The sequence below is a fragment of the Callionymus lyra genome, chromosome 3 (genome assembly GCF_982586985.1).
Source record: "Callionymus lyra chromosome 3, fCalLyr1.hap1.1, whole genome shotgun sequence".
Lineage (NCBI taxonomy): Eukaryota > Metazoa > Chordata > Actinopteri > Syngnathiformes > Callionymidae > Callionymus > Callionymus lyra.
The window spans coordinates 2,677,172-2,701,599 of NC_141820.1; the positions used below are offsets into that span (position 1 = coordinate 2,677,172).

Sequence of the window (24,428 nt, forward strand, 5' to 3'; positions counted from 1 at the left end):
ACTGACTCCTTCAAGAAACATCTGTGTTTGATGATCTACTGACTCCTTCAAGAAACATCTGTGTTTGATGATCTACTGACTCCTTCAAGAAACATGTGTGTTTGATGATCTACTGACTCCTTCAAGAAACATCTGTGTTTGATGATCTACTGACTCCTTCAAGAAACATCTGTGTTTGATGATCTACTGACTCCTTCAAGAAACATCTGTGTTTGATGATCTACTGACTCCTTCAAGAAACATCTGTGTTTGATGATCTACTGACTCCTTCAAGAAACATCTGTGTTTGATGATCTACTGACTCCTTCAAGAAACATGTGTGTTTGATGATCTACTGACTCCTTCAAGAAACATGTGTGTTTGATGATCTACTGACTCCTTCAAGAAACATCTGTGTTTGATGATCTACTGACTCCTTCAAGAAACATCTGTGTTTGATGATCTACTGACTCCTTCAAGAAACATCTGTGTTTGATGATCTACTGACTCCTTCAAGAAACATCTGTGTTTTCAACATCTTGATTCTCTGAGACTCTTGTGTTTGTCTCAGTTTTATCTTGATCTTTAAAATATATACTTTATTGAATATTGTTTTGATTGTTTAAGAGCTTTGTGACCCTGGTCTGGAAAAGCTCTATAAATATAAATTACTTACTTACAATTTGTTTAAGTTAAGATTTATTAAGATTTATTTATTTAATTTCTATCTTCTTACGCACTGAATGAAAGTATCTGGTAGTAACTAGTATTTTTAGTTATATTGTAACTTCCTGGACGAGAGGCTAGTAAATAACTTAACTTGATTATTATTGACAATGATGTGTTGGTCTGGTGGGTTAAGATAAGATAAGATGAACCGAGCGTCAGTAACTCCTCGAGACAGGAACGACAGTAGAATCCGAGCAGACATGAAAACAGACGCAGGAGTTAATAAAAAGAGTCATTTGTGATTTACGTTTGTAAAGTCGTCGTAAAGGAAACTTTTTTTTTCCGGCTCGTCAATCACTCGCTGAGATGTTCGGCCCCCCCTGCTGGTCGTCGCACGGCGAGGGCGTCAACGCAGCATTAAACGTGTCACTAAAGATCTGCGTGTGTTACATAAATACTACGAAACCTCCCGAGTATTAGCGTTCATGCGTCTGCTCTGTACAAACACCGTAAACACCACAAGAACGCCGTAAACGTCTTGTGCTTTCGTTGGACCGAACCCTGCGTTTGTTTTCAGTGGATCTGACAATTGTTGCTCCGTCCAACCGAAACCGTGATCGATCACCTGAGTCTCCACGTCCGTCAGCTTCCGGGTTTGCTCCGCGGTTTGGGAAAGGAGGTTGGTGCCCATTTCCAACATGGCCGCCGTGTGATTGTGGACGGCGCTCTGCTGCAGCTGAACCATCTCCGTCTTCATGCTCTCCTTGATGTAGTTTTCAATCTGCGGGAGAGGAAAATAAAAAATGTTCAGTTCATTACAGTACGGTACGGTATTGTATGGTACGGTATGGTATGATTTAGTACGGTATGGTGGCATGGCGTGGCGTGGCACAGTACGGTACGGTACGGTATGGTATGATTTAGTACGGTATGGTGGCATGGCGTGGCGTGGCACAGTACGGTACGGTACGGTATGGTATGATTTAGTACGGTATGGTGGCATGGCGTGTCATGGTACGGTACGGTATGGTACGGTACGGTATGATTTAGTACGGTATGGTGGCATGGCGTGTCATGGTACGGTACGGTATGGTTCGATACGGTACGGTACGGTATGGTTCAGTACGGTACGGTATGATTTAGTACGGTATGGTGGCATGGCGTGTCATGGTACGGTACGGTATGGTACGGTACGGTATGATTTAGTACGGTATGGTGGCATGGCGTGTCATGGTACGGTACGGTATGGTACGGTACGGTATGATTTAGTACGGTATGGTGGCATGGCGTGTCATGGTACGGTACGGTATGGTACGGTACGGTATGATTTAGTACGGTATGGTGGCATGGCGTGTCATGGTACGGTACGGTATGGTTCGATACGGTACGGTACGGTATGGTTCAGTACGGTACGGTACGGTACGGTACGGTACGGTACGGTACGGTATGGTTCAGTACGGTACGGTATGATTTAGTACGGTATGGTGGCATGGCGTGGCATGGTACGGTACGGTACGTCACGGTACGGTACGTTATGGTATAGATAAGATTAGTTCAAATCATTATATTCGGACCAGCGGTCGGTCCAGGGGTAACTCAGGAGATGAAATGACATCAAGTCCGTCAGGAACTCGTTTGAACAGGTTCCTCTCCACGTGTTGACACTTCCTGCTTCTCTGTGAATAACAAGGTCTGAGTCTCAGACGGTCGCTCCGGTTTCCATCGCTCTTAAGGTGCAGGAGGTTCTGATTAAGTTGAATTCCAACAGAGATACGAGGTGTTTTTTCAGGACGAGCGGTGGAAGACGAACGCCACGTTGAACTCGTGACCCTGGAAAGGAGGACCACAGGGCGAGAGACGGAGATCAAGCGCTGCCTTCGTTAGCTTCTCTCCACACGTACGTCGATGTTCGACCTTCTGTGCCGACAACTTTCAGGTATTCTTTCGATTTGGAATTAAACTACAAACACTAGCATCAACCAGACAAAGTACATTTTATCATATGGTTCACAATCTTTCTTGCAACACGGGCAGGTTTAAAGTTATATTCACATATTCAGAAAAAAAGTCATTTTCAGTTTGTGTTTAATTTTCTCTGTTTTTTTAGTGAACTTGACTCAAACCTGCATCTTGACGTGTCGTGAGTCACAGATTAATGTTTCTTAAGACAAAAAAACGTTCTAGTTCTTCTATAAACAACCAAACAGAAATGATAGAAGCGATGTTTTAGTTAATGTGAGGCTCGGTAACACACGGGTCGGTACCACCACTCGTTTGGTAGATTTGAGCATGTGCCGGTTCTTTATAGAAAGATATTTAAAAGTTTTTTCAGATAAAAATTTTTGCACCAAAGTGAGGAATTGTGCTAATGATCTGTGGCAGCAGCTTGAACAACTCTTTGTCCTGTATTTGCTGAACTTTTCAAACATTTTTAACCTTTTCATCATCATTCATTTCACCAACTGAGCCGACAGAGCTGTGCTTAGGTAAGTGACAAGTTTCTTCATTGCAGACACTCAAGGACCATGAAACAGATCATGAACTGCTCCTTGAAAAAAACTCTTTATTTAATCCAGAAGGTTTAGAACAAAGTTGCTCTTGAGCAAACCTCACGATAGAACTTTTGGTATGGTATGGTATGGTATGGTATGGTATGGTATGGTATGGTATGGTATGGTATGGTATGGTATGGTACGGTATGGTATGGTATGGTATGGTATGGTACGGTACTGTATGGTATGGTATGGTATGGTATGGTATGGTATGGTATGGTATGGTATGGTATGGTATGGTACGGTACTGTATGGTATGGTATGGTATGGTATGGTATGGTATGGTATGGTATGGTATGGTATGGTATGGTATGGTACGGTACTGTATGGTATGGTATGGTATGGTATGGTATGGTATGGTATGGTACTGTATGGTATGGTATGGTATGGTATGGTATGGTATGGTATGGTATGGTACTGTATGGTATGGTATGGTATGGTATGGTACTGTATGGTATGGTATTGTATGGTACTGTATGGTATGGTATGGTATGGTATGGTATGGTATGGTATGGTATGGTATGGTACTGTATGGTATGGTATGGTATGGTATGGTATGGTATGGTATGGTATGGTACTGTATGGTATGGTATGGTATGGTATGGTATGGTATGGTACTGTATGGTATGGTATGGTATGGTATTGTATGGTACTGTATGGTATGGTATGGTATGGTATGGTACTGTATGGTATGGTATGGTATGGTATGGTATGGTATGGTATGGTATGGTATGGTATGGTATGGTACTGTATGGTATGGTATGGTATGGTATGGTATGGTACTGTATGGTATGGTATGGTATGGTATTGTATGGTACTGTATGGTATGGTATGGTATGGTACTGTATGGTATGGTATGGTATGGTATGGTATGGTATGGTATGGTATGGTATGGTATGGTATGGTATGGTATGGTATGGTATGGTACTGTATGGTATGGTATGGTATGGTATGGTATGGTATGGTATGGTATGGTATGGTATGGTATGGTATGGTATGGTACTGTATGGTATGGTATGGTATGGTATTGTATGGTACTGTATGGTATGGTATGGTATGGTACTGTATGGTATGGTATGGTATGGTATGGTACTGTATGGTATGGTATGGTATGGTATGGTATGGTATGGTATGGTATGGTACTGTATGGTATGGTATGGTATGGTATTGTATGGTACTGTATGGTATGGTATGGTATGGTACTGTATGGTATGGTATGGTATGGTACTGTATGGTATGGTATGGTATGGTATGGTATGGTATGGTATGGTATGGTATGGTATGGTATGGTATGGTATGGTATGGTATGGTATGGTATGGTACTGTATGGTATGGTATGGTATGGTATGGTATGGTATGGTATGGTACTGTATGGTATGGTATGGTATGGTATGGTATGGTACTGTATGGTATGGTATGGTATGGTATGGTATGGTACTGTATGGTATGGTATGGTATGGTATGGTATGGTATTGTATGGTACTGTATGGTATGGTATGGTGTGGTACTGTATGGTATGGTATGGTATGGTATTGTATGGTACTGTATGGTATGGTATGGTATGGTATGGTATGGTACTGTATGGTATGGTATGGTATGGTATGGTATTGTATGGTACTGTATGGTATGGTATGGTATGGTATGGTATGGTACTGTATGGTATGGTATGGTATGGTATGGTATGGTATGGTATGGTATGGTATGGTACTGTATGGTATGGTATGGTATGCTATGGTACTGTATGGTATGGTATGGTATGGTATTGTATGGTACTGTATGGTATGGTATGGTATGGTATGGTACTGTATGGTATGGTATGGTATGGTATGGTATGGTATGGTATGGTATGGTACTGTATGGTATGGTATGGTATGGTATGGTACTGTATGGTATGGTATGGTATGGTATTGTATGGTACTGTATGGTATGGTATGGTATGGTACTGTATGGTATGGTATGGTATGGTATGGTATGGTATGGTATGGTATGGTATGGTATGGTATGGTATGGTATGGTATGGTATGGTATGGTATGGTATGGTGGTGTGGCGTGGTATGGTATGGTATGGTATGGTATGGTATGGTATGGTATGGTATGGTATGGTATGGTATGGTATGGTATGGTGGTGTGGCGTGGTATGGTATGGTATGGTACGGTACGGTACGGTACGGTACGGTACGGTACGGTACGGTACGGTACGGTATGGTATGGTGTGGTGTGGTGTGGTATGGTATGGTATGGTATGGTATGGTATGGTATGGTATGGTATTGTATGGTATGGTATGGTATGGTGGTGTGGCGTGGTATGGTATGGTATGGTATGGTATGGTATGGTATGGTATGGTATGGTGGTGTGGCGTGGTATGGTATGGTATGGTATGGTATGGTATGGTATGGTATGGTATGGTATGGTATGGTATGGTATGGTATGGTATGGTATGGTATGGTATGGTATGGTATGGTATGGTATGGTATGGTATGGTATTGTATGGTACTGTATGGTATGGTATGGTATGGTACTGTATGGTATGGTATGGTATGGTATTGTATGGTACTGTATGGTATGGTATGGTATGGTATGGTATGGTATGGTATGGTATGGTATGGTATGGTATGGTATGGTATGGTATTGTATGGTACTGTATGGTATGGTATGGTATGGTATGGTATGGTATGGTATGGTATGGTATGGTATGGTATGGTATGGTATGGTATGGTATGGTATGGTATGGTATGGTATGGTATGGTATGGTATGGTATGGTATTGTATGGTACTGTATGGTATGGTATGGTATGGTATGGTATGGTATGGTATGGTATGGTATGGTATGGTATGGTATGGTATGGTATGGTATGGTATGGTATGGTATGGTATGGTATGGTATGGTATGGTATGGTATGGTATGGTATGGTATGGTATGGTATGGTATGGTATGGTATGGTATGGTATGGTATGGTATGGTATGGTATGGTATGGTATGGTATGGTATGGTATGGTATGGTATGGTATGGTATGGTATGGTATGGTATGGTACTGTATGGTATGGTATGGTATGGTATGGTATGGTATGGTATGGTATGGTATGGTATGGTATGGTATGGTATGGTATTGTATGGTACTGTATGGTATGGTATGGTATGGTATGGTATGGTATGGTATGGTATGGTATGGTATGGTATGGTATGGTACGGAACGGTTTGGTACGGTTTGGTGCGATTTAGTAAGGTATGGTGGCATGGTACGGTATGGTATGGTACGGTACGGTATGGTACGGTACAGTAAGGTAAGGTGCGGTACGGTGCGTTTGGTTTGGTATGGTTTGGTACGGTACGTCACAGTACGGTACATCACAGTACTGTACATTACGATACGGTACCATTTAGTAAGGTATGGTGGCGTGGCATGGTACAGTACGGTAAGGTACGGTACGGTACAGTATAAGATAACTTGAGTTAAAGTCATTATGTTTGGACCAGCGGTAGGTCCAGGGGTAACTCAACCTCCTGTCAAACACATCTCAACGGTAGTAACTGGATCGATGACTGGATCAAATTTCCCCCTGGAGTAACTGATAAAGGTGCAAGGATTTATTTTCTTCCAGATTGGAGTCGACGCTCTGCCACATGAGCCACGTCAACCACATTCCTCCGAGGTACGACTCAAGATCCCACAGAACATTATTCCACACTTGTGGTCCACAAACGACTGAACGTACGCAGACGTTTACCTTGTTATATCTGTGACCGGCAATAAATCCATATCTAATACCTGACTTTAGATTCACGGCAGCGATTCCACGGCCGGGAAAAAAACACTCCGTTGTGAAGCAAGTCTTTCCACGTCGTCACCGAGGACTTGGCCAGAGGAGTCGGAGTGAGCCATGGGGGGGTCCGGAGAGTCTCTATGGTAATGATTGATTGCTGAGGCCCGTCCAGGTCCGACCAGACTTTGGGAGTCCGTGTGTTGTAAAAGTTGAAAGTATGATGTAAGATTATATCTGAGCCGCGCAGGATCCAACATGAATATTAAAGAAAACTATTCCAGAATAAAAGTTGCAGGTCAGAACATGTGACCTTCAACAAAGACAGCTCCAGACTTTCTCACACGTCTCTGTTGCATCTGATGTGTTTTCCAGGATAGTTTTTATGTTCACGTAGATCAGTTTATCGTCGTGTAAGTCGCTCGTTCGTCGCAGTACAAACGTAGTGCTGCATTTTGTCAAGAATCTGTTAATACAATACGTTAATGCGATGCATGTGATCATATAATGCGATATATCGCGATAATGTGTGACCATATAATGCGATATATCGCGATAATGTGTGACCATATAATGTGATATATCGCGATAATGTGTGACCATATAATGCGATATATCACGATAATGTGTGACCATATAATGCGATATATCGCGATAATGTGTGACCATATAATGCGATATACCGTGATAATGTGTGACCATATAATGCGATATATCGCGATAATGTGTGACCATATAATGCGATATATCGCGATAATGTGTGACCATATTATGTGATATATCGCGATAATGTGTGACCATATAATGCGATATATCACGATAATGTGTGACCATATAATGTGATATATCGCGATAATGTGTGACCATATAATGCGATATACCGTGATAATGTGTGACCATATAATGCGATATACCGTGATAATGTGTGACCATATAATGCGATATACCGTGATAATGTGTGACCATATAATGCGATATATCGCGATAATGTGTGACCATATAATGCGATATACCGTGATAATGTGTGACCATATAATGCGATATATCGCGATAATGTGTGACCATATAATGGGATATATCGCGATAATGTGTGACCATATAATGCGAAATATCGCGATAATGTGTGACCATATAATGCGATATACCGTGATAATGTGTGACCATATAATGCGATATATCGCGATAATGTGTGACCATATAATGCGATATATCGCGATAATGTGTGACCATATAATGCGATATATCGCGATAATGTGTGACCATATAATGCGATATATCGCGATAATGTGTGACCATATAATGCGATATATCGCGATAATGTGTGACCATATAATGCGATATATCGCGATAATGTGTGACCATATAATGTGATATATCGCGATAATGTGTGACCATATAATGCGATATATCGCGATAATGTGTGACCATATAATGCGATATATTGCGATAATGTGTGACCATATAATGCAATATATCGCGATAATGTGTGACCATATAATGCAATATACCGTGATAATGTGTGACCATATAATGCGATATATCGCGATAATGTGTGACCATATAATGCAATATACCGTGATAATGTGTGACCATATAATGCGATATATTGCGATAATGTGTGACCATATAATGCGATATACCGTGATAATGTGTGACCATATAATGCGATATATCGCGATAATGTGTGACCATATAATGCGAAATATCGCGATAATGTGTGACCATATAATGCGATATACCGTGATAATGTGTGACCATATAATGCGATATATCGCGATAATGTGTGACCATATAATGCGATATATCGCGATAATGTGTGACCATATAATGCGATATATCGCAATAATGTGTGACCATATAATGCGATATACCGTGATAATGTGTGACCATATATTGCGATATATCGCGATAATGTGTGACCATATAATGCGATATATCGCGATAATGTGTGACCATATAATGCGATATACCGTGATAATGTGTGACCATATAATGCGATATACCGTGATAATGTGTGACCATATAATGCGATATATCGCGATAATGTGTGACCATATAATGGGATATATCGCGATAATGTGTGACCATATAATGCGATATATCGCGATAATGTGTGACCATATAATGCGATATACCGTGATAATGTGTGACCATATAATGCGATATATAATGGATAATGTGTGACCATATAATGCGATATATCGCGATAATGTGTGACCATATAATGTGATATATCGCGATAATGTGTGACCATATAATGCGATATATCGCGATAATGTGTGACCATATAATGCGATATATTGCGATAATGTGTGACCATATAATGCGATATACCGTGATAATGTGTGACCATATAATGCGATATATCGCGATAATGTGTGACCATATAATGCGATATATCGCGATAATGTGTGACCATATAATGCGATATATCGCGATAATGTGTGACCATATAATGCGATATACTGTGATAATGTGTGACTATATAATGCGATATATCGCGATAATGTAAGTAAGTAAGTAAGTAAGTAATATTTATTTATATAGCGTGTGACCATATAATGCAATATATCGCGATAATGTGTGACCATATAATGTGATATATCGCGATAATGTGTGACCATATAATGCGATATATCGCGATAATCTGTGACCATATAATGCGATATACCGTGAATATGTGTGACCATATAATGCAATATACCGTGATAATGTGTGACCATATAATGCGATATATAATGGATAATGTGTGACCATATAATGCGATATATCACGATAATGTGTGACCATATAATGTGATATATCGCGATAATGTGTGACCATATAATGCGATATATCGCGATAATGTGTGACCATATAATGCGATATATTGCGATAATGTGTGACCATATAATGCGATATACCGTGATAATGTGTGACCATATAATGCGATATATCGCGATAATGTGTGACCATATAATGCGATATATCGCGATAATGTGTGACCATATAATGCGATATATCGCGATAATGTGTGACCATATAATGCGATATACTGTGATAATGTGTGACTATTTAATGCGATATATCGCGATAATGTAAGTAAGTAAGTAAGTAAGTAATATTTATTTATATAGCGTGTGACCATATAATGCAATATATCGCGATAATGTGTGACCATATAATGTGATATATCGCGATAATGTGTGACCATATAATGCGATATATCACGATAATGTGTGACCATATAATGCGATATACCGTGAAAATGTGTGACCATATAATGCAATATACCGTGATAATGTGTGACCATATAATGCAATATACTGTGATAATGTGTGACCATATAATGCTATATACCGTGATAATGTGTGACCATATAATGCGATATATCGCGATAATGTGTGACCATATAATGTGATATATCGCGATAATGTGTGACATATAATGCGATATACCGTGATAATGTGTGACCATATAATGCGATATATCGCGATAATGTGTGACCATATAATGCGATATACCATGATATTGTGTGACCATATAATGCGATATATCGCGATAATGTGTGACCATATAATGCGATATATCGCGATAATGTGTGACCATATAATGCGATATACCGTGATAATGTGTGACCATATAATGCGATATATCGCGATAATGTGTGACCATATAATGCGATATATCGCGATAATGTGTGACCATATAATGCGATATATCGCGATAATGTGTGACCATATAATGTGATATATCGCGATAATGTGTGACCATATAATGCGATATATCGTGATAATGTGTGACCATATAATGCGATATACCGTGATAATGTGTGACCATATAATGCGATATATCGCGATAATGTGTGACCATATAATGCGATAATATATAATAGAGTATAATAGAGTATACAAGAGGATAAAAGAGTATAATAGAGTATAATAGAGTATGCAAGAGTATAATAGAGTATACAAGAGTATAATAGAGTATACAAGAGTATAATAGAGAATAATAGAGTATAATATAGTATACAAGAGTATAATAGAGTACACAAGAGTATAATAGAGTATAATAGAGAATAATAGAGTATAATATAGTATACAAGAGTATAATAGAGTATACAAGAGTATAATAGAGTATACAATAGTATAATATAGTATACAAGAGTAAAATAGAGTATAAAAGAGTATAATAGAGTATAATAGAGGTCCTAGAAAAATTTAAGACACACTAAAATCAACACATTAGTTGCTCTTTAAGGATCAACAGACAAATAAAAAGATGTGACATCAAAACATACAGATCATAAAAAGATATAAATAAATGAACATTAAGTCATCATTCTGTTTAGTGTTGTTTCTGCTTTTCTACGTCAGATAAAACGGTTCAACTCAGACGTAGAAAAAACAAAAGTGTAGAACAGAAGTAAACATTGACTCATGAGTCACTAGAGTCTGGAGCGAGAGCTTGTTTTTAAACCTTACAATTCAAACCTCTCTCGATCAGGACCAGATTGATGTAGAAACTCTTGAGTGACAGCTGGGGTCACGAGGAGAAACAAGAAACACAAACACAAACACGTCACGTAACACAACAAACATGGAGCTCTGAGTGGGCGACACTTGTTTTTCTGCTCGTTAACTATCAGCAGTTTTGGCCACGAATGGAAATGTTTTCTCGGAACAGAACGAGTTTTTTGGCAGAAGTCTTGAGAAAATAAAAGGTGGGCGGAGGAATAATATCATTTAATATAATATAATGTAATGTAATGTAATGTAATGTAATGTAATGTAATGTGATGTAATATAATATAATATAATATATAATAATACAATAAAATATAAATATATTATAATATAATGTAATTTAATGAAATAAAATAACATAAAATAAAATAAAATAAAATAAAATAAAATAAAATAAAATAAAATAAAATAAAATAAAATAAAATAAAATAAAATAAAATAAAATAATATAATATAATATAATATATAATAATACAATATATTATATTATATTATAATATAATATAATTATAATATATTATAATTTTATGTTATGTTATGTAATATAACATAATATGACATAATATAATATAATATAATATAATATAATATAATATAATATAATATAATACAATAATATTAATTAAGTTGACAAACTCTTTCTTTTGCTACATGTTACTGACGTGTCAATTAAATAAATCAAAAATCATTTTAAAAATATTCAAAATTGACATAAATAAATTAAATTAAAGCAACATTTGAATTAACCAATTATTGAACTAAAATATGAATTTAACTTCAAACATATTAACTATGAAATACAATAACTAAAGATATAAATTCAAGCGTTAATATTATGATATAATTCTATGTCGTCGCCACATGATCAGTAAAATACCTTCACGAGTATTTATTATTATTATTGGACTGTTGTATCTGGTGTTAAATCTCTGCTGCGGCCAGTAGGTGGCGCCACTTGGGGTTTGATTATAGCGCTTCTTAGAAACAGTGATGAGCTGGTGACGCTTCGTGAAGCCTCGTCTGTGGTTTCACGACGTATGGATCAGTCGCCGCCTCCAGTCAAACCTGACAAACAACCAAAAACCCCTCAAACTCAAGGTTGAACCTCCAGACGTTCCTGGAGGGTTGAAGGTCAAGAATGTGTTTGACAAAAATCCTTGTGTTTTTTTAAAGTCGCATCAACGGCGGTTTATTGGCCTCCGAGCGCGTGAACCCTCGACACTGACGCCGCATGACGACCCTGAGCACGTTCTCGCGCCGGGTTCTTCCAAACGTTCTTCAGACTTTCATCCAGACGTTCTTCGAACGTTCTTCTAGACGTTCTTCAGACGTTCTTCTAGACGTTCTTTAGACGTTCTTCAAGACATTCTTCAGACGTTCTTCTAGACGTTCTTTAGACGTTCTTCAAGACATTCTTCAGACATTCTTCAGACGTTCTTCAGATGTTCTTCAGACGTTCTTCTAGACGTTCCTTAGATGTTCTTCAAGACATTCTTCAGACGTTCTTCAGACGTTCTTCAGACGTTCTTCAGACGTTCTTCTAGACATTCTTCAGACGTTCTTCAGACGTTCTCAGGACCAGATGGAGACCGGAAGCATATTTCAGGCGTCCAGACGTGGAGCTTCATCAAACAGGAACCGAGTGTTTGGGTTTTCATGACAAGAGGGGAGCGTCGATGCGCCCCCGTTCATTACCCACGATTCATCCTGTTCCTCGTCACGGTCGTTCGTTTTGGGACGTGACACATTGTTGGGATGGATGAGCCTTTTAGATGTTTCCACTGGAGGAGCAGGTCGTGATCCTCGTCCAAGACACTGGGAAAGTGGAACCAACTCCGGGCCTGGACTGGTGAACGCACTCTTTGGGTGATGCTTGTTCTCAGGCACCGTGTGACCTTCAACGAAGACCTGAAGCTCCACTGTCTGGAGGTTGAAGGTAAAACTGTTGAAGAAATAACTCACTATGGAAGTAGAACCTGTTCCCGTTTTGTTTTCTTCTGAAATTCTCCACATGTGTCACCGACACGTTTGTTTTTGAAAGTGACCTTCAAACCGTCAACATCAAGTGAGGAACAGCCAGTCCTGAGCAGACCTCAGAGACCTCAGAGACCTCAGAGACCTCAGAGACCTCAGAGACCTCAGAGACCTCAGAGACCTCATGATCTCAGAGACTCACGGTTCAGACGAAACCACGATGATCGACATGAACATCAAGATCTGTTGAGACTCAAACACTCGTGAGGAACTGAAATGACCCCCAGCTGGCTCCCGAAATGATAAGAAGACCACGAGAGGCTTCATTATCTCTTGGATTTTATTAACATTTGATCAAAAAAGTGTCCGGAATCGTTCGCACCTTCTCAATAATCTACAGAAGAGCCGTTGTTGGCGATGGCAGCGATCGATCGCTCGAGTCAACGACCATCTTCTGAACGTCTCCGCTGGTGTTTCTGACCTTCACCCTGACCTTCAGGTCCCGCCACAGACGGGTTCGAGTCAGGACAAAAGTTCATGTTGTCGTCTTGTATACTTTTCCTGTGACTCCTGGAACTTGAACAGATACACATATGGTCTCATAAACCCTCCCTGACTTATGAGGTCCTCAGAGAGATCCTTCGTTTTAGACATGCTGGTCTCAGAACCACCTGCTGTCGGGTCGTCAGGAAGGAATATAAAGTATTGTATATATACAGTATATATACTGTATATATACAGTATATGCCTTGAAAAATATAGTCCTTTAAGATCATTACATTGTGTCACTTCACAATTGCCAATAAAAGTATATTTAATTAGAACTAGAAACACAAATATACAGTATATACTGTATACTGTATATGCAATATATATACAGTATATATACTGTATATATACAGTATATGCCTTGAAAAATATATTCCTTTAACCTCATTACATGGTGTCACTTCACAATCCCCAATATAAGTATATTTATGAGAATATAAACACCAACACAAAGTTTGACACACTTGTGAAGTGGAAGGAAAATATGAATATTATTGATATTTGAAGTAAATAAATACATTAACATTCGCCACATATTTTACAAACCACGTATCTTTTCTTTTTTTCAATTCAAGATCATCTTATACTTTGTGTTGATAACTCGCAATAAATCCCGATAAGAAGTTATTTATCGTTGTTGTAAAGTGACACAAGTTGTGTAAGTACTTGTTAAAGGTACACATGAGGTTCATCAGATCCACCTCCAGACCATCTGAAGCTCCACGAGCAGAAACTACGATTCAACCCAGACGGGCAGGGAACGGTAAACAAAATGGCCGCCAGGTTCTGGTTCAACAGCTGCCTCTTTCAAAATCTGGCACGTTTGAGCGTGAAAGTACACAACGAAGTTATACACAACAAAAAAACTGCCAAGGACTCCTGTAGCAACACAACAGGCGTGATGGGTGGTCCAGAACACACCAGCGCCAACCTCCAAGAATCCTTGTCTTTTTGTTTATTTTGTCTTTTTGTCTTTTGTGTTGATGTTAAATGAGTGTGTGTAGTCCTTTTTTACGTAACACAACCTTCTGGACAAATGGTTGTTTGTCAGTCGAAGAAGAAACTCCTGACGTTGAAAGACCGGCGTCAACAAAAGGTTGGACTCGTTGGTGTTTGATGGATGTTTGTGATGAAACTGTCGCGGTCGACGCACAACAAACTGTTCCTCAGACTCACATAAACCCTCGTCGCACACTCGACTCGGGGCCTCGGGTCCGAAGATGAATGTTCTGTGGACCGTGCCGTGGACGCGAGGAACCTTCACGATTCTTCTCCGTCATCTTCAGAACCGGTCGCACGGAACCTTCAGCCTGGTGGTCATAATGTTACGGCTCCTCGGAGCTAAATGAAGTGTTCTTGAGAAAAGCGTCGGAGTTAAGCGAAGCATTTCCACTCGACTATTATTAGCTTGACGTGTTTTCGTGTCGCGATCCAGGATCTAAAGAAGTTCCCGTGACTCACAAACATCTGCAGCTGCTGCTGAGTATGAGGAGATACAGTTGTTTTCTGGAGAAACTGATGTAAAAAAAACCTTTCATCTTAATTTACATTTTTGTGGCTTTCATTTCTGTGGACAATACTACACATATATACTTGTTACTACACTATCACAACACCAGAGTCAAGTACTGGACAATACTACACATATATACTTGTTACTACACTATCACAACACCATAGTGAAGTACTCGACAATACTACACATATATACTTGTTACTACACTATCACAACACCAGAGTCAGTACTGGACAATACTACACATATATCCTTGTTACTACACTATCACAACACCAGAGTCAAGTACTGGACAATACTACACATATATACGTGTTACTACACTATCACAACACCAGAGTCAAGTACTGGACAATACTAGCTTAAGAAGGAGTGTAAGAAGGAGTGTAAGAAGAAGTGTAAGAAGGAGTGTAAGAAGGAGTGTAAGAAGAAGTGTAAGAAGGAGTGTAAGAAGAAGTGTAAGAAGGAGTGTAAGAAGGAGTGTAAGAAGAAGTGTAAGAAGGAGTGTAAGAAGGATTGTAAGAAGAAGTGTAAGAAGGAGTGTAAGAAGAAGTGTAAGAAGGAGTGTAAGAAGCAGTGTAAGAAGAAGTGTAAGAAGGAGTGTAAGAAGGAGTGTAAGAAGGATTGTAAGAAGAAGTGTAAGAAGCAGTGTAAGAAGAAGTGTAAGAAGAAGTGTAAGAAGCAGTGTAAGAAGGAGTGTAAGAAGGAGTGTAAGAAGAAGTGTAAGAAGAAGTGTAAGAAGCAGTGTAAGAAGAAGTGTAAGAAGGAGAGTAAGAAGGAGTGTAAGAAGGAGTGTAAGAAGGAGTGTAAGAAGGATTGTAAGAAGGAGTGTAAGAAGGAGTGTAAGAAGGATTGTAAGAAGAAGTGTAAGAAGCAGTGTAAGAAGAAGTGTAAGAAGGAGTGTAAGAAGCAGTGTAAGAAGGAGTGTAAGAAGGAGTGTAAGAAGCAGTGTAAGAAGAAGTGTAAGAAGGAGTGTAAGAAGGAGTGTAAGAAGGAGTGTAAGAAGGATTGTAAGAAGAAGTGTAAGAAGAAGTGTAAGAAGGAGAGTAAGAAGGAGTGTAAGAAGGAGTGTAAGAAGGAGTGTAAGAAGGAGTGTAAGAAGAAGTGTAAGAAGGAGTGTAAGAAGAAGTGTAAGAAGGAGTGTAAGAAGGAGTGTAAGAAGAAGTGTAAGAAGCAGTGTAAGAAGAAGTGTAAGAAGGAGAGTAAGAAGGAGTGTAAGAAGGAGTGTAAGAAGGAGTGTAAGAAGGATTGTAAGAAGGAGTGTAAGAAGGAGTGTAAGAAGGATTGTAAGAAGAAGTGTAAGAAGCAGTGTAAGAAGAAGTGTAAGAAGGAGTGTAAGAAGCAGTGTAAGAAGGAGTGTAAGAAGGAGTGTAAGAAGCAGTGTAAGAAGAAGTGTAAGAAGGAGTGTAAGAAGGAGTGTAAGAAGGAGTGTAAGAAGGATTGTAAGAAGAAGTGTAAGAAGAAGTGTAAGAAGGAGAGTAAGAAGGAGTGTAAGAAGGAGTGTAAGAAGGAGTGTAAGAAGGAGTGTAAGAAGAAGTGTAAGAAGGAGTGTAAGAAGAAGTGTAAGAAGGAGTGTAAGAAGGAGTGTAAGAAGGAGTGTAAGAAGGAGTGTAAGAAGAAGTGTAAGAAGGAGTGTAAGAAGGAGTGTAAGAAGGAGTGTAAGAAGGAGAGTAAGAAGGAGTGTAAGAAGGAGTGTAAGAAGGAGTGTAAGAAGGAGAGTAAGAAGGAGTGTAAGAAGGAGTGTAAGAAGGAGTGTAAGAAGGAGTGTAAGAAGGAGAGTAAGAAGGAGTGTAAGAAGGAGTGTAAGAAGGAGTGTAAGAAGGAGTGTAAGAAGGAGAGTAAGAAAGAATTCCTCCAGCAGCAGGATAATTGCTGACAGATGATTCCGTCCGTACTAAAGATTGTATATTTTCTCAAACTATCCAGTTTCGATCTCAAAGTGGGCAGCGAGTTAAAAAGAGCGACATTAAATAAAGTGCATCCGTGCGTCTGGGAGAGGAAGTGACTTCTGCAGACGGACATGGGAACAAAACAAACTGATGAGAAGAACAAGTGACTTGAAGGCACCAGACCAGCTTTTCCCAGAAGACATGAAGAGATGAAGTTCCTGCACCTCACGAGACTTTTGATATGACTTTGACATGAGTTTATTGACTTGATCTGCAGAGAATTTATGGAGAGTCATCAGAATATTGATTTAACTTTGATTTAACTGCTAAAGTGTTGACGATTCAACTTCATTTTTAAGTCAAAATAACGTTGATTTTTAGCTTTGAATGTAGTTTTTTAATAGACTTCAATAATGAATACATCAAAAGATTGAAAAAAGTGTGTATATTTATAGATAATTTAATTAAAAAATAAAGTCTTTTCAAAATGAATAACTAACGAATAGTTCGTCTATCTATCTATCTGTAGATAGTGATAGTATAGTAACAAGTATATATGTGTAGTATTGTACAGTAGTTGACTCTGGTGTTGTGATAGTGTAGTAACAAGTATATATGTGTAGTATTGTCCAGTACTTGACTCTGGTGTTGTGATAGTGTAGTAACAAGTATATATGTGTAGTATTGTCCAGTACTTGACTCTGGTGTTGTGATAGTGTAGTAACAAGTATATATGTGTAGTATTGTCCAGTACTTGACTATGGTGTTGTGATAGTGTAGTTACAAGTATAGATGTGTAGTATTGTCCCGTACATGACTCTGGTGTTGTGATAGTGTAGTAACACGTATATATGTGTAGTATTGTCCAGTACTTGACCATGGTGTTGTGATAGTGTAGTAACAAGTATATATGTGTAGTATTGTCCAGTACTTGACTCTGGTATTGTGATAGTGTAGTAACAAGAATATATGTGTAGTATTGTCCAGTACTTGACTATGGTGTTGTGATAGTGTAGTAACAAGTATAGATGTGTAGTATTGTCCCGTACTTGACTCTTGTGTTGTGATAGTGTAGTAACAAGTATATATGTGTAGTATTGTCCAGTACTTGACTCTGGTGTTGTGATAGTGTAGTAACAAGTATATATGTGTAGTATTGTCCAGTACTTGACTCTGGTGTTGTGATAGTGTAGTAACAAGTATATATGTGTAGTATTGTCCAGTACTTGACTCTGGTGTTGTGATAGTGTAGTAACAAGTATATATGTGTAGTATTGTCCAGTACTTGACTCTGGTGTTGTGATAGTGTAGTAACAAGTATATATATGTAGTATTGTCCAGTACTTGACTATGGTGTTGTGATAGTGTAGTTACAAGTATAGATGTGTAGTATTGTCCCGTACTTGACTCTGGTGTTGTGATAGTGTAGTAACAAGTATATATGTGTAGTATTGTCCAGTACTTGACTATGGTGTTGTGATAGTGTAGTAACAAGTATAGATGTGTAGTATTGTCCAGTACTTGACTCTGGTGTTGTGATAGTGTAGTAACAAGTATAGATGTGTAGTATTGTCAGTACTTGACTCTGGTGTTGTGATAGTGTAGTAACAAGTATATATGTGTAATATTGTCCAGTACTTGACTCTGGTGTTGTGATAGTGTAGTAACAAGTATATATGTGTAGTATTGTCCAGTACTTGACTATGGTGTTGTGATAGTGTAGTAACAAGTATATATGTGTAGTATTGTCCAGTACTTGACTATGGTGTTGTGATAGTGTAGTAACAAGTATATATGTGTAGTATTGTCCAGTACTTGACTCTGGTGTTGTGATAGTGTAGTAACAAGTATATATGTGTAGTATTGTCCAGTACTTGACTCTGGTGTTGTGATAGTGTAGTAACAAGTATATATGTGTAGTATTGTCCAGTACTTGACTCTGGTGTTGTGATAGTGTAGTAACAAGTATATATGTTTAGTATTGTCCAGTACTTGACTCTGGTGTTGTGATAGTGTAGTAACAAGTATTTATGTGTAGTATTGTCCAGTACTTGACTCTGGTGTTGTGATAGTATAGTAACAAGTATATATGTGTAGTATTGTCCAGTACTTGACTCTGGTGTTGTGATAGTGTAGTAACAAGTATATATGTTTAGTATTGTCCAGTACTTGACTCTGGTGTTGTGATAGTATAGTAACAAGTATATATGTGTAGTATTGTCCAGTACTTGACTCTGGTGTTGTGATAGTGTAGTAACAAGTATATATGTGTAGTATTGTCCAGTACTTGACTATGGTGTTGTGATAGTGTAGTTACAAGTATAGATGTGTAGTATTGTCCCGTACTTGACTCTGGTGTTGTGATAGTGTAGTAACAAGTATATATGTGTAGTATTGTCCAGTACTTGACTCTGGTGTTGTGATAGCTTAGTAACAAGTATATATGTGTAGTATTTACATTTACGTTTAAATATTATAAATTCAGAATTTTAAACTTCTGTAAAGAAACATTTTTGGATTTAATTTAAAACACTACGAAAGCAAAAGGATTGACGATGATGATGTTTTTCAATCACAATAACAAACTGAACGTGTAACAAAATAATTTAGAAAAAAATCAATAATCCAAGAATTTCAATAAAAGAACAAAAAACATTTCATATGCACATTATTGAAATATAAAAATCTTCTAACAGAAATATTTATTCATTTTCTGCCGCTTTATTCCTTGTGGGGGTCGCGGGGAGTCTGGAGTCCATCCCAGTTTCATAGGGCGAGAGGCAGGGGACACCCTGGACAGGACGCCAGTCTGTCTCAGGACACACAAAGACAGACAACCATTCACACACACACTCATACCTACGTACAATTTCCCCAAGTTCTAAATAACCTCTGTATGTTTTTGGACTGTGGGAGGAAACCAGAGTGTCCGGAGTAAACCCACTAACACGGGAGAACATACACACTCCACACAGAAAGGTCACACGTTGGCCTGGAAGCGAACCAGCAACCTTCTCGCTGTGAGGCGACGGCACCAACCACAGAAACAAAACACTTTTGAATGAAAAAAACACATTAAAAATGTCAAAGTCGTTCAATACGCCGATGACATGATGTGTTTCCGTGGACGTGATTCCATCGAGTCCGCGATGAAAGTGAGTTTGTTTGATGAAGTCGAGGGCGAACGGGATCTGAGGTGAAGAATGCGCCCACATGTCAGTGCGCCCTCATCAACCACCCGAGGACCCGCCGTCATCCCACGTACTTCAGATAGCGAGAGGACGAGGAAAACCTTCTGACTCTGATGGAAACAGACGTTCAGTCGCAGTCGTGGATCCGCAGATCCTCGGATCGGGTCTCGTTCCATCAGAACCAACGAGGCTCGGGTGACACGGACTGTTTATCTTTCATCCTCTCGTCCCAGACGAGGGTGAAGGACTCCAGCTGGAGCTTGGATCCTCACTGAGGTTCTCCTGCTGCGAGCGTCTCCACCGCTGAAGGCTCCGAGTCGTGTGACTCGGATCCAGTTTCTAATGAGTCTGAGGTTCACAGACGACGGTCGAGGAACTTCTCAGATCGACGGAAGGATTCATCATCGTCAGTGAACTTCTACTGTGAGTGTTCTAGGAAGTTCTCCAGCGAGAGCTGCTGACGCACCTGAACTGGCTTCTCTCACTGCAGACCAGAAGCCTGACCTCGCTTCTCACGCTCCCTCTTAAGGAGGACCTCTTAAGGAGGGTCCAGACACTCCACCAGCCACTTGTATACACAACCTTCTGCTCTGCACTGCTGCGGAATGTAGAGTGAACCTAGAACCCTTTCTCTTGTCCACGGCCCGGAACCAACACAGCGCCCCCTTGAGGAGGGAACGCTTTGAGATTTGATGAAATATAAGAAGTCTAAGAAGAAGTGTAAGAAGAAGTCAAAGAAGAAGTCAAAGAAGAAGTGTTAGAAGAAGTGTAAGATGAATTTTGAGAAGAAGTGTAATAAGAAGTCTAAGAAGAAGTCTAAGAAGAAGTCTAAGAAGAAGTGTAAGAAGAAGTGTAAGAAGAAGTCTAAGAAGAAGTGTAAGAAGAAGTCTAAGAAGAAGTCTAATAAGAAGTGTAAGAAGAAGAGAAAGAAGAAGTCCGAAAAGAAGTCTAAGAAGGAGTGTTAGAAGAAGTGTAAGAAGAAGTGTAAGAATAAGTGTAAGAAAAAGTCTAAGAAGAAGTCTAAGAAGAAGTGTAAGAAGAAGTGTAAGAAGAAGTGAAAGAAGAAGAGAAAGAAGAAGTCTAAGAAGAAGTCCGAAAAGAAGTCTAAGAAGAAATGTTAGAAGAAGTGTAAGAAGAAGTCTTAGAAGAAGTCTTAGAAGAAGTCTAAAAAGAAGTTTAAGAAGAAGTCTAATAGGAAGTGAAATAAGAAGTCTAAGAAGAAGTCCGAAAAGAAGTCTAAGAAGGAGTGTTAGAAGAAGTATAAGAAGAAGTGTAAGAAGAAGTGTAAGAAGAAGTCTAAGAAGAAGTGTAAGAATAAGTGTAAGAAAAAGTCTAAGAAGAAGTCTAAGAAGAAATATAAGAAGAAGAGAAAGAAGAAGTGTAAGAAGTGTAAGAAGAAGTATAAGAAGAAGTCTAAGAAGAAGTATAAGAAGAAGTATAAGAAGAAGTGTAAGAAGAAGTGCAAGAAGAAGTCTAAGAAGAAGTGTAAGAAGAAGAGAAAGAAGAAGTGTAAGAATAAGTGTAAGAAAAAGTCTAAGAAGAAGTCTAAGAAGAAATATAAGAAGAAGAGAAAGAAGAAGTCTAAGATGTGTAAGAAGTGTAAGAAGAAGTGTAAGAAGAAGTCTAAGAAGAAGTGTAAGAAGAAGTGTAAGAAGAAGTGTAAGAAGAAGTCTAATAAGAAGTGTAAGAAGAAGAGAAAGAAAAAGTCTAAGAAGAAGTCCGAAAAGAAGTCTAAGAAGAAATTTTAGAAGAAGTGTAAGTAGAAGTCTTAGAATAAGTCTTAGAAGAAGTCTAAGAAGAAGTTTAAGAAGAAGTGTAATAGGAAGTGAAATAAGAAGTCTAAGAAGAAGTCCGAAAAGAAGTCTAAGAAGGAGTGTTAGAAGAAGTGTAAGAATAAGTGTAAGAAAAAGTCTAAGAAGAAGTCTAAGAAGAAATATAAGAAGAAGAGAAAGAAGAAGTGTAAGAAGTGTAAGAAGAAGTATAAGAAGAAGTCTAAGAAGAAGTATAAGAAGAAGTATAAGAAGAAGTGTAAGAAGAAGTGCAAGAAGAAGTCTAAGAAGAAGTGTAAGAAGAAGAGAAAGAAGAAGTGTAAGAATAAGTGTAAGAAAAAGTCTAAGAAGAAGTCTAAGAAGAAATATAAGAAGAAGAGAAAGAAGAAGTGTAAGAAGTGTAAGAAGTGTAAGAAGAAGTGTAAGAAGAAGTGTAAGAAGAAGTCTAAGAAGAAGTGTAAGAAGAAGTGTAAGAAGAAGTGTAAGAAGAAGTCTAATAAGAAGTGTAAGAAGAAGAGAAAGAAGAAGTCTAAGAAGAAGTCCGAAAAGAAGTCTAAGAAGAAATGTTAGAAGAAGTGTAAGTAGAAGTCTTAGAATAAGTCTTAGAAGAAGTCTAAGAAGAAGTTTAAGAAGAAGTCTAATAGGAAGTGAAATAAGAAGTCTAAGAAGAAGTCCGAAAAGAAGTCTAAGAAGGAGTGTTAGAAGAAGTCTAAGAAGTGTAAGAAGTGTAAGAAGAAGTATAAGAAGAAGTATAAGAAGAAGTATAAGAAGAAGTGTAAGAAGAAGTGTAAGAAGAAGTGTAAGAAGAAGTCTAAGAATAAGTGTAAGAAGAAGAGAAAGAAGAAGTGTAAGAATAAGTGTAAGAAGAAGTCCGAAAAGAAGTCTAAGAAGAAATGTTAGAAGAAGTGTAAGTAGAAGTCTTAGAATAAGTCTTAGAAGAAGTCTAAGAAGAAGTTTAAGAAGAAGTCTAATAGGAAGTGAAATAAGAAGTCTAAGAAGAAGTCCGAAAAGAAGTCTAAGAAGGAGTGTTAGAAGAAGTCTAAGAAGTGTAAGAAGTGTAAGAAGAAATATAAGAAGAAGAGAAAGAAGAAGTCTAAGATGTGTAAGAAGTGTAAGAAGAAGTGTAAGAAGAAGTGTAAGAAGAAGTGTAAGAAGAAGTGTAAGAAGAAGTCTAAGAAGAAGTCTAAGAAGAAGTCTAAGAATCGCAAAAAACAGGTAAATAAAAAGGAATTTTAACAAAATGGCAGAGGAAGCAGGAAAAAAACAGAGAAAGGATGGAAAACAAAGAAAAAGTACCGCAAAAAAATGGAGAAAAAAAAATTGCCCAAAAAAATTATTTAACGAAAAACTGAAAAATAATTATAACGACAAATTATTTCACAAAGAAGGGATTAGACGCGTGTCGGTCGAAAAAAAGGCAATTTTGTTTTCTGGGAAGATTTATAAAAAGTTGTGATTCATGAGTGAAATAAATCAAAGGATTCACTGAGAGTAAAGTTGTTCAATGAGTCGATACTTGTGTAATGTGTGTAATACTTGTGTAATGTGTGTAATACTTGTGTAATGTGTGTAATACTTGTGTAATGTGTGTAATACTTGTGTAATGTGTGTAATACTTGTGTAATGTGTGTAATACTTGTGTAATGTGTGTAATACTTGTGTAATGTGTGTAATACTTGTGTAATGTGTAATACTTGTGTAATGTGTGTAATACTTGTGTAATGTGTGTAATACTTGTGTAATGTGTGTAATACTTGTGTAATGTGTGTAATACTTGTGTAATGTGTAATACTTGTGTAATGTGTGTAATACTTGTGTAATGTGTGTAATACTTGTGTAATGTGTGTAATACTTGTGTAATGTGTGTAATACTTGTGTAATGTGTAATACTTGTGTAATGTGTGTAATACTTGTGTAATGTGTGTAATACTTGTGTAATGTGTGTAATACTTGTGTAATGTGTGTAATACTTGTGTAATGTGTGTAATACTTGTGTAATGTGTAATACTTGTGTAATGTGTGTAATACTTGTGTAATGTGTGTAATACTTGTGTAATGTGTGTAATACTTGTGT

At 38.1% G+C, this 24,428-nt stretch overlaps 1 protein-coding gene across 1 annotated transcript in view; it reads right to left on the reverse strand.

The window, feature by feature from the left end:
- Positions 1-24,428, reverse strand: part of angpt1 (angiopoietin 1) — a gene marked incomplete in the record, with an annotated part of 112,692 nt that overhangs the window by 50,594 nt on the left and 37,670 nt on the right. Inside the window, 1 exon segment of the mRNA XM_087786160.1 lies at positions 1,274-1,429. Coding sequence (XP_087642286.1) covers positions 1,274-1,429 — 156 coding nt within the window.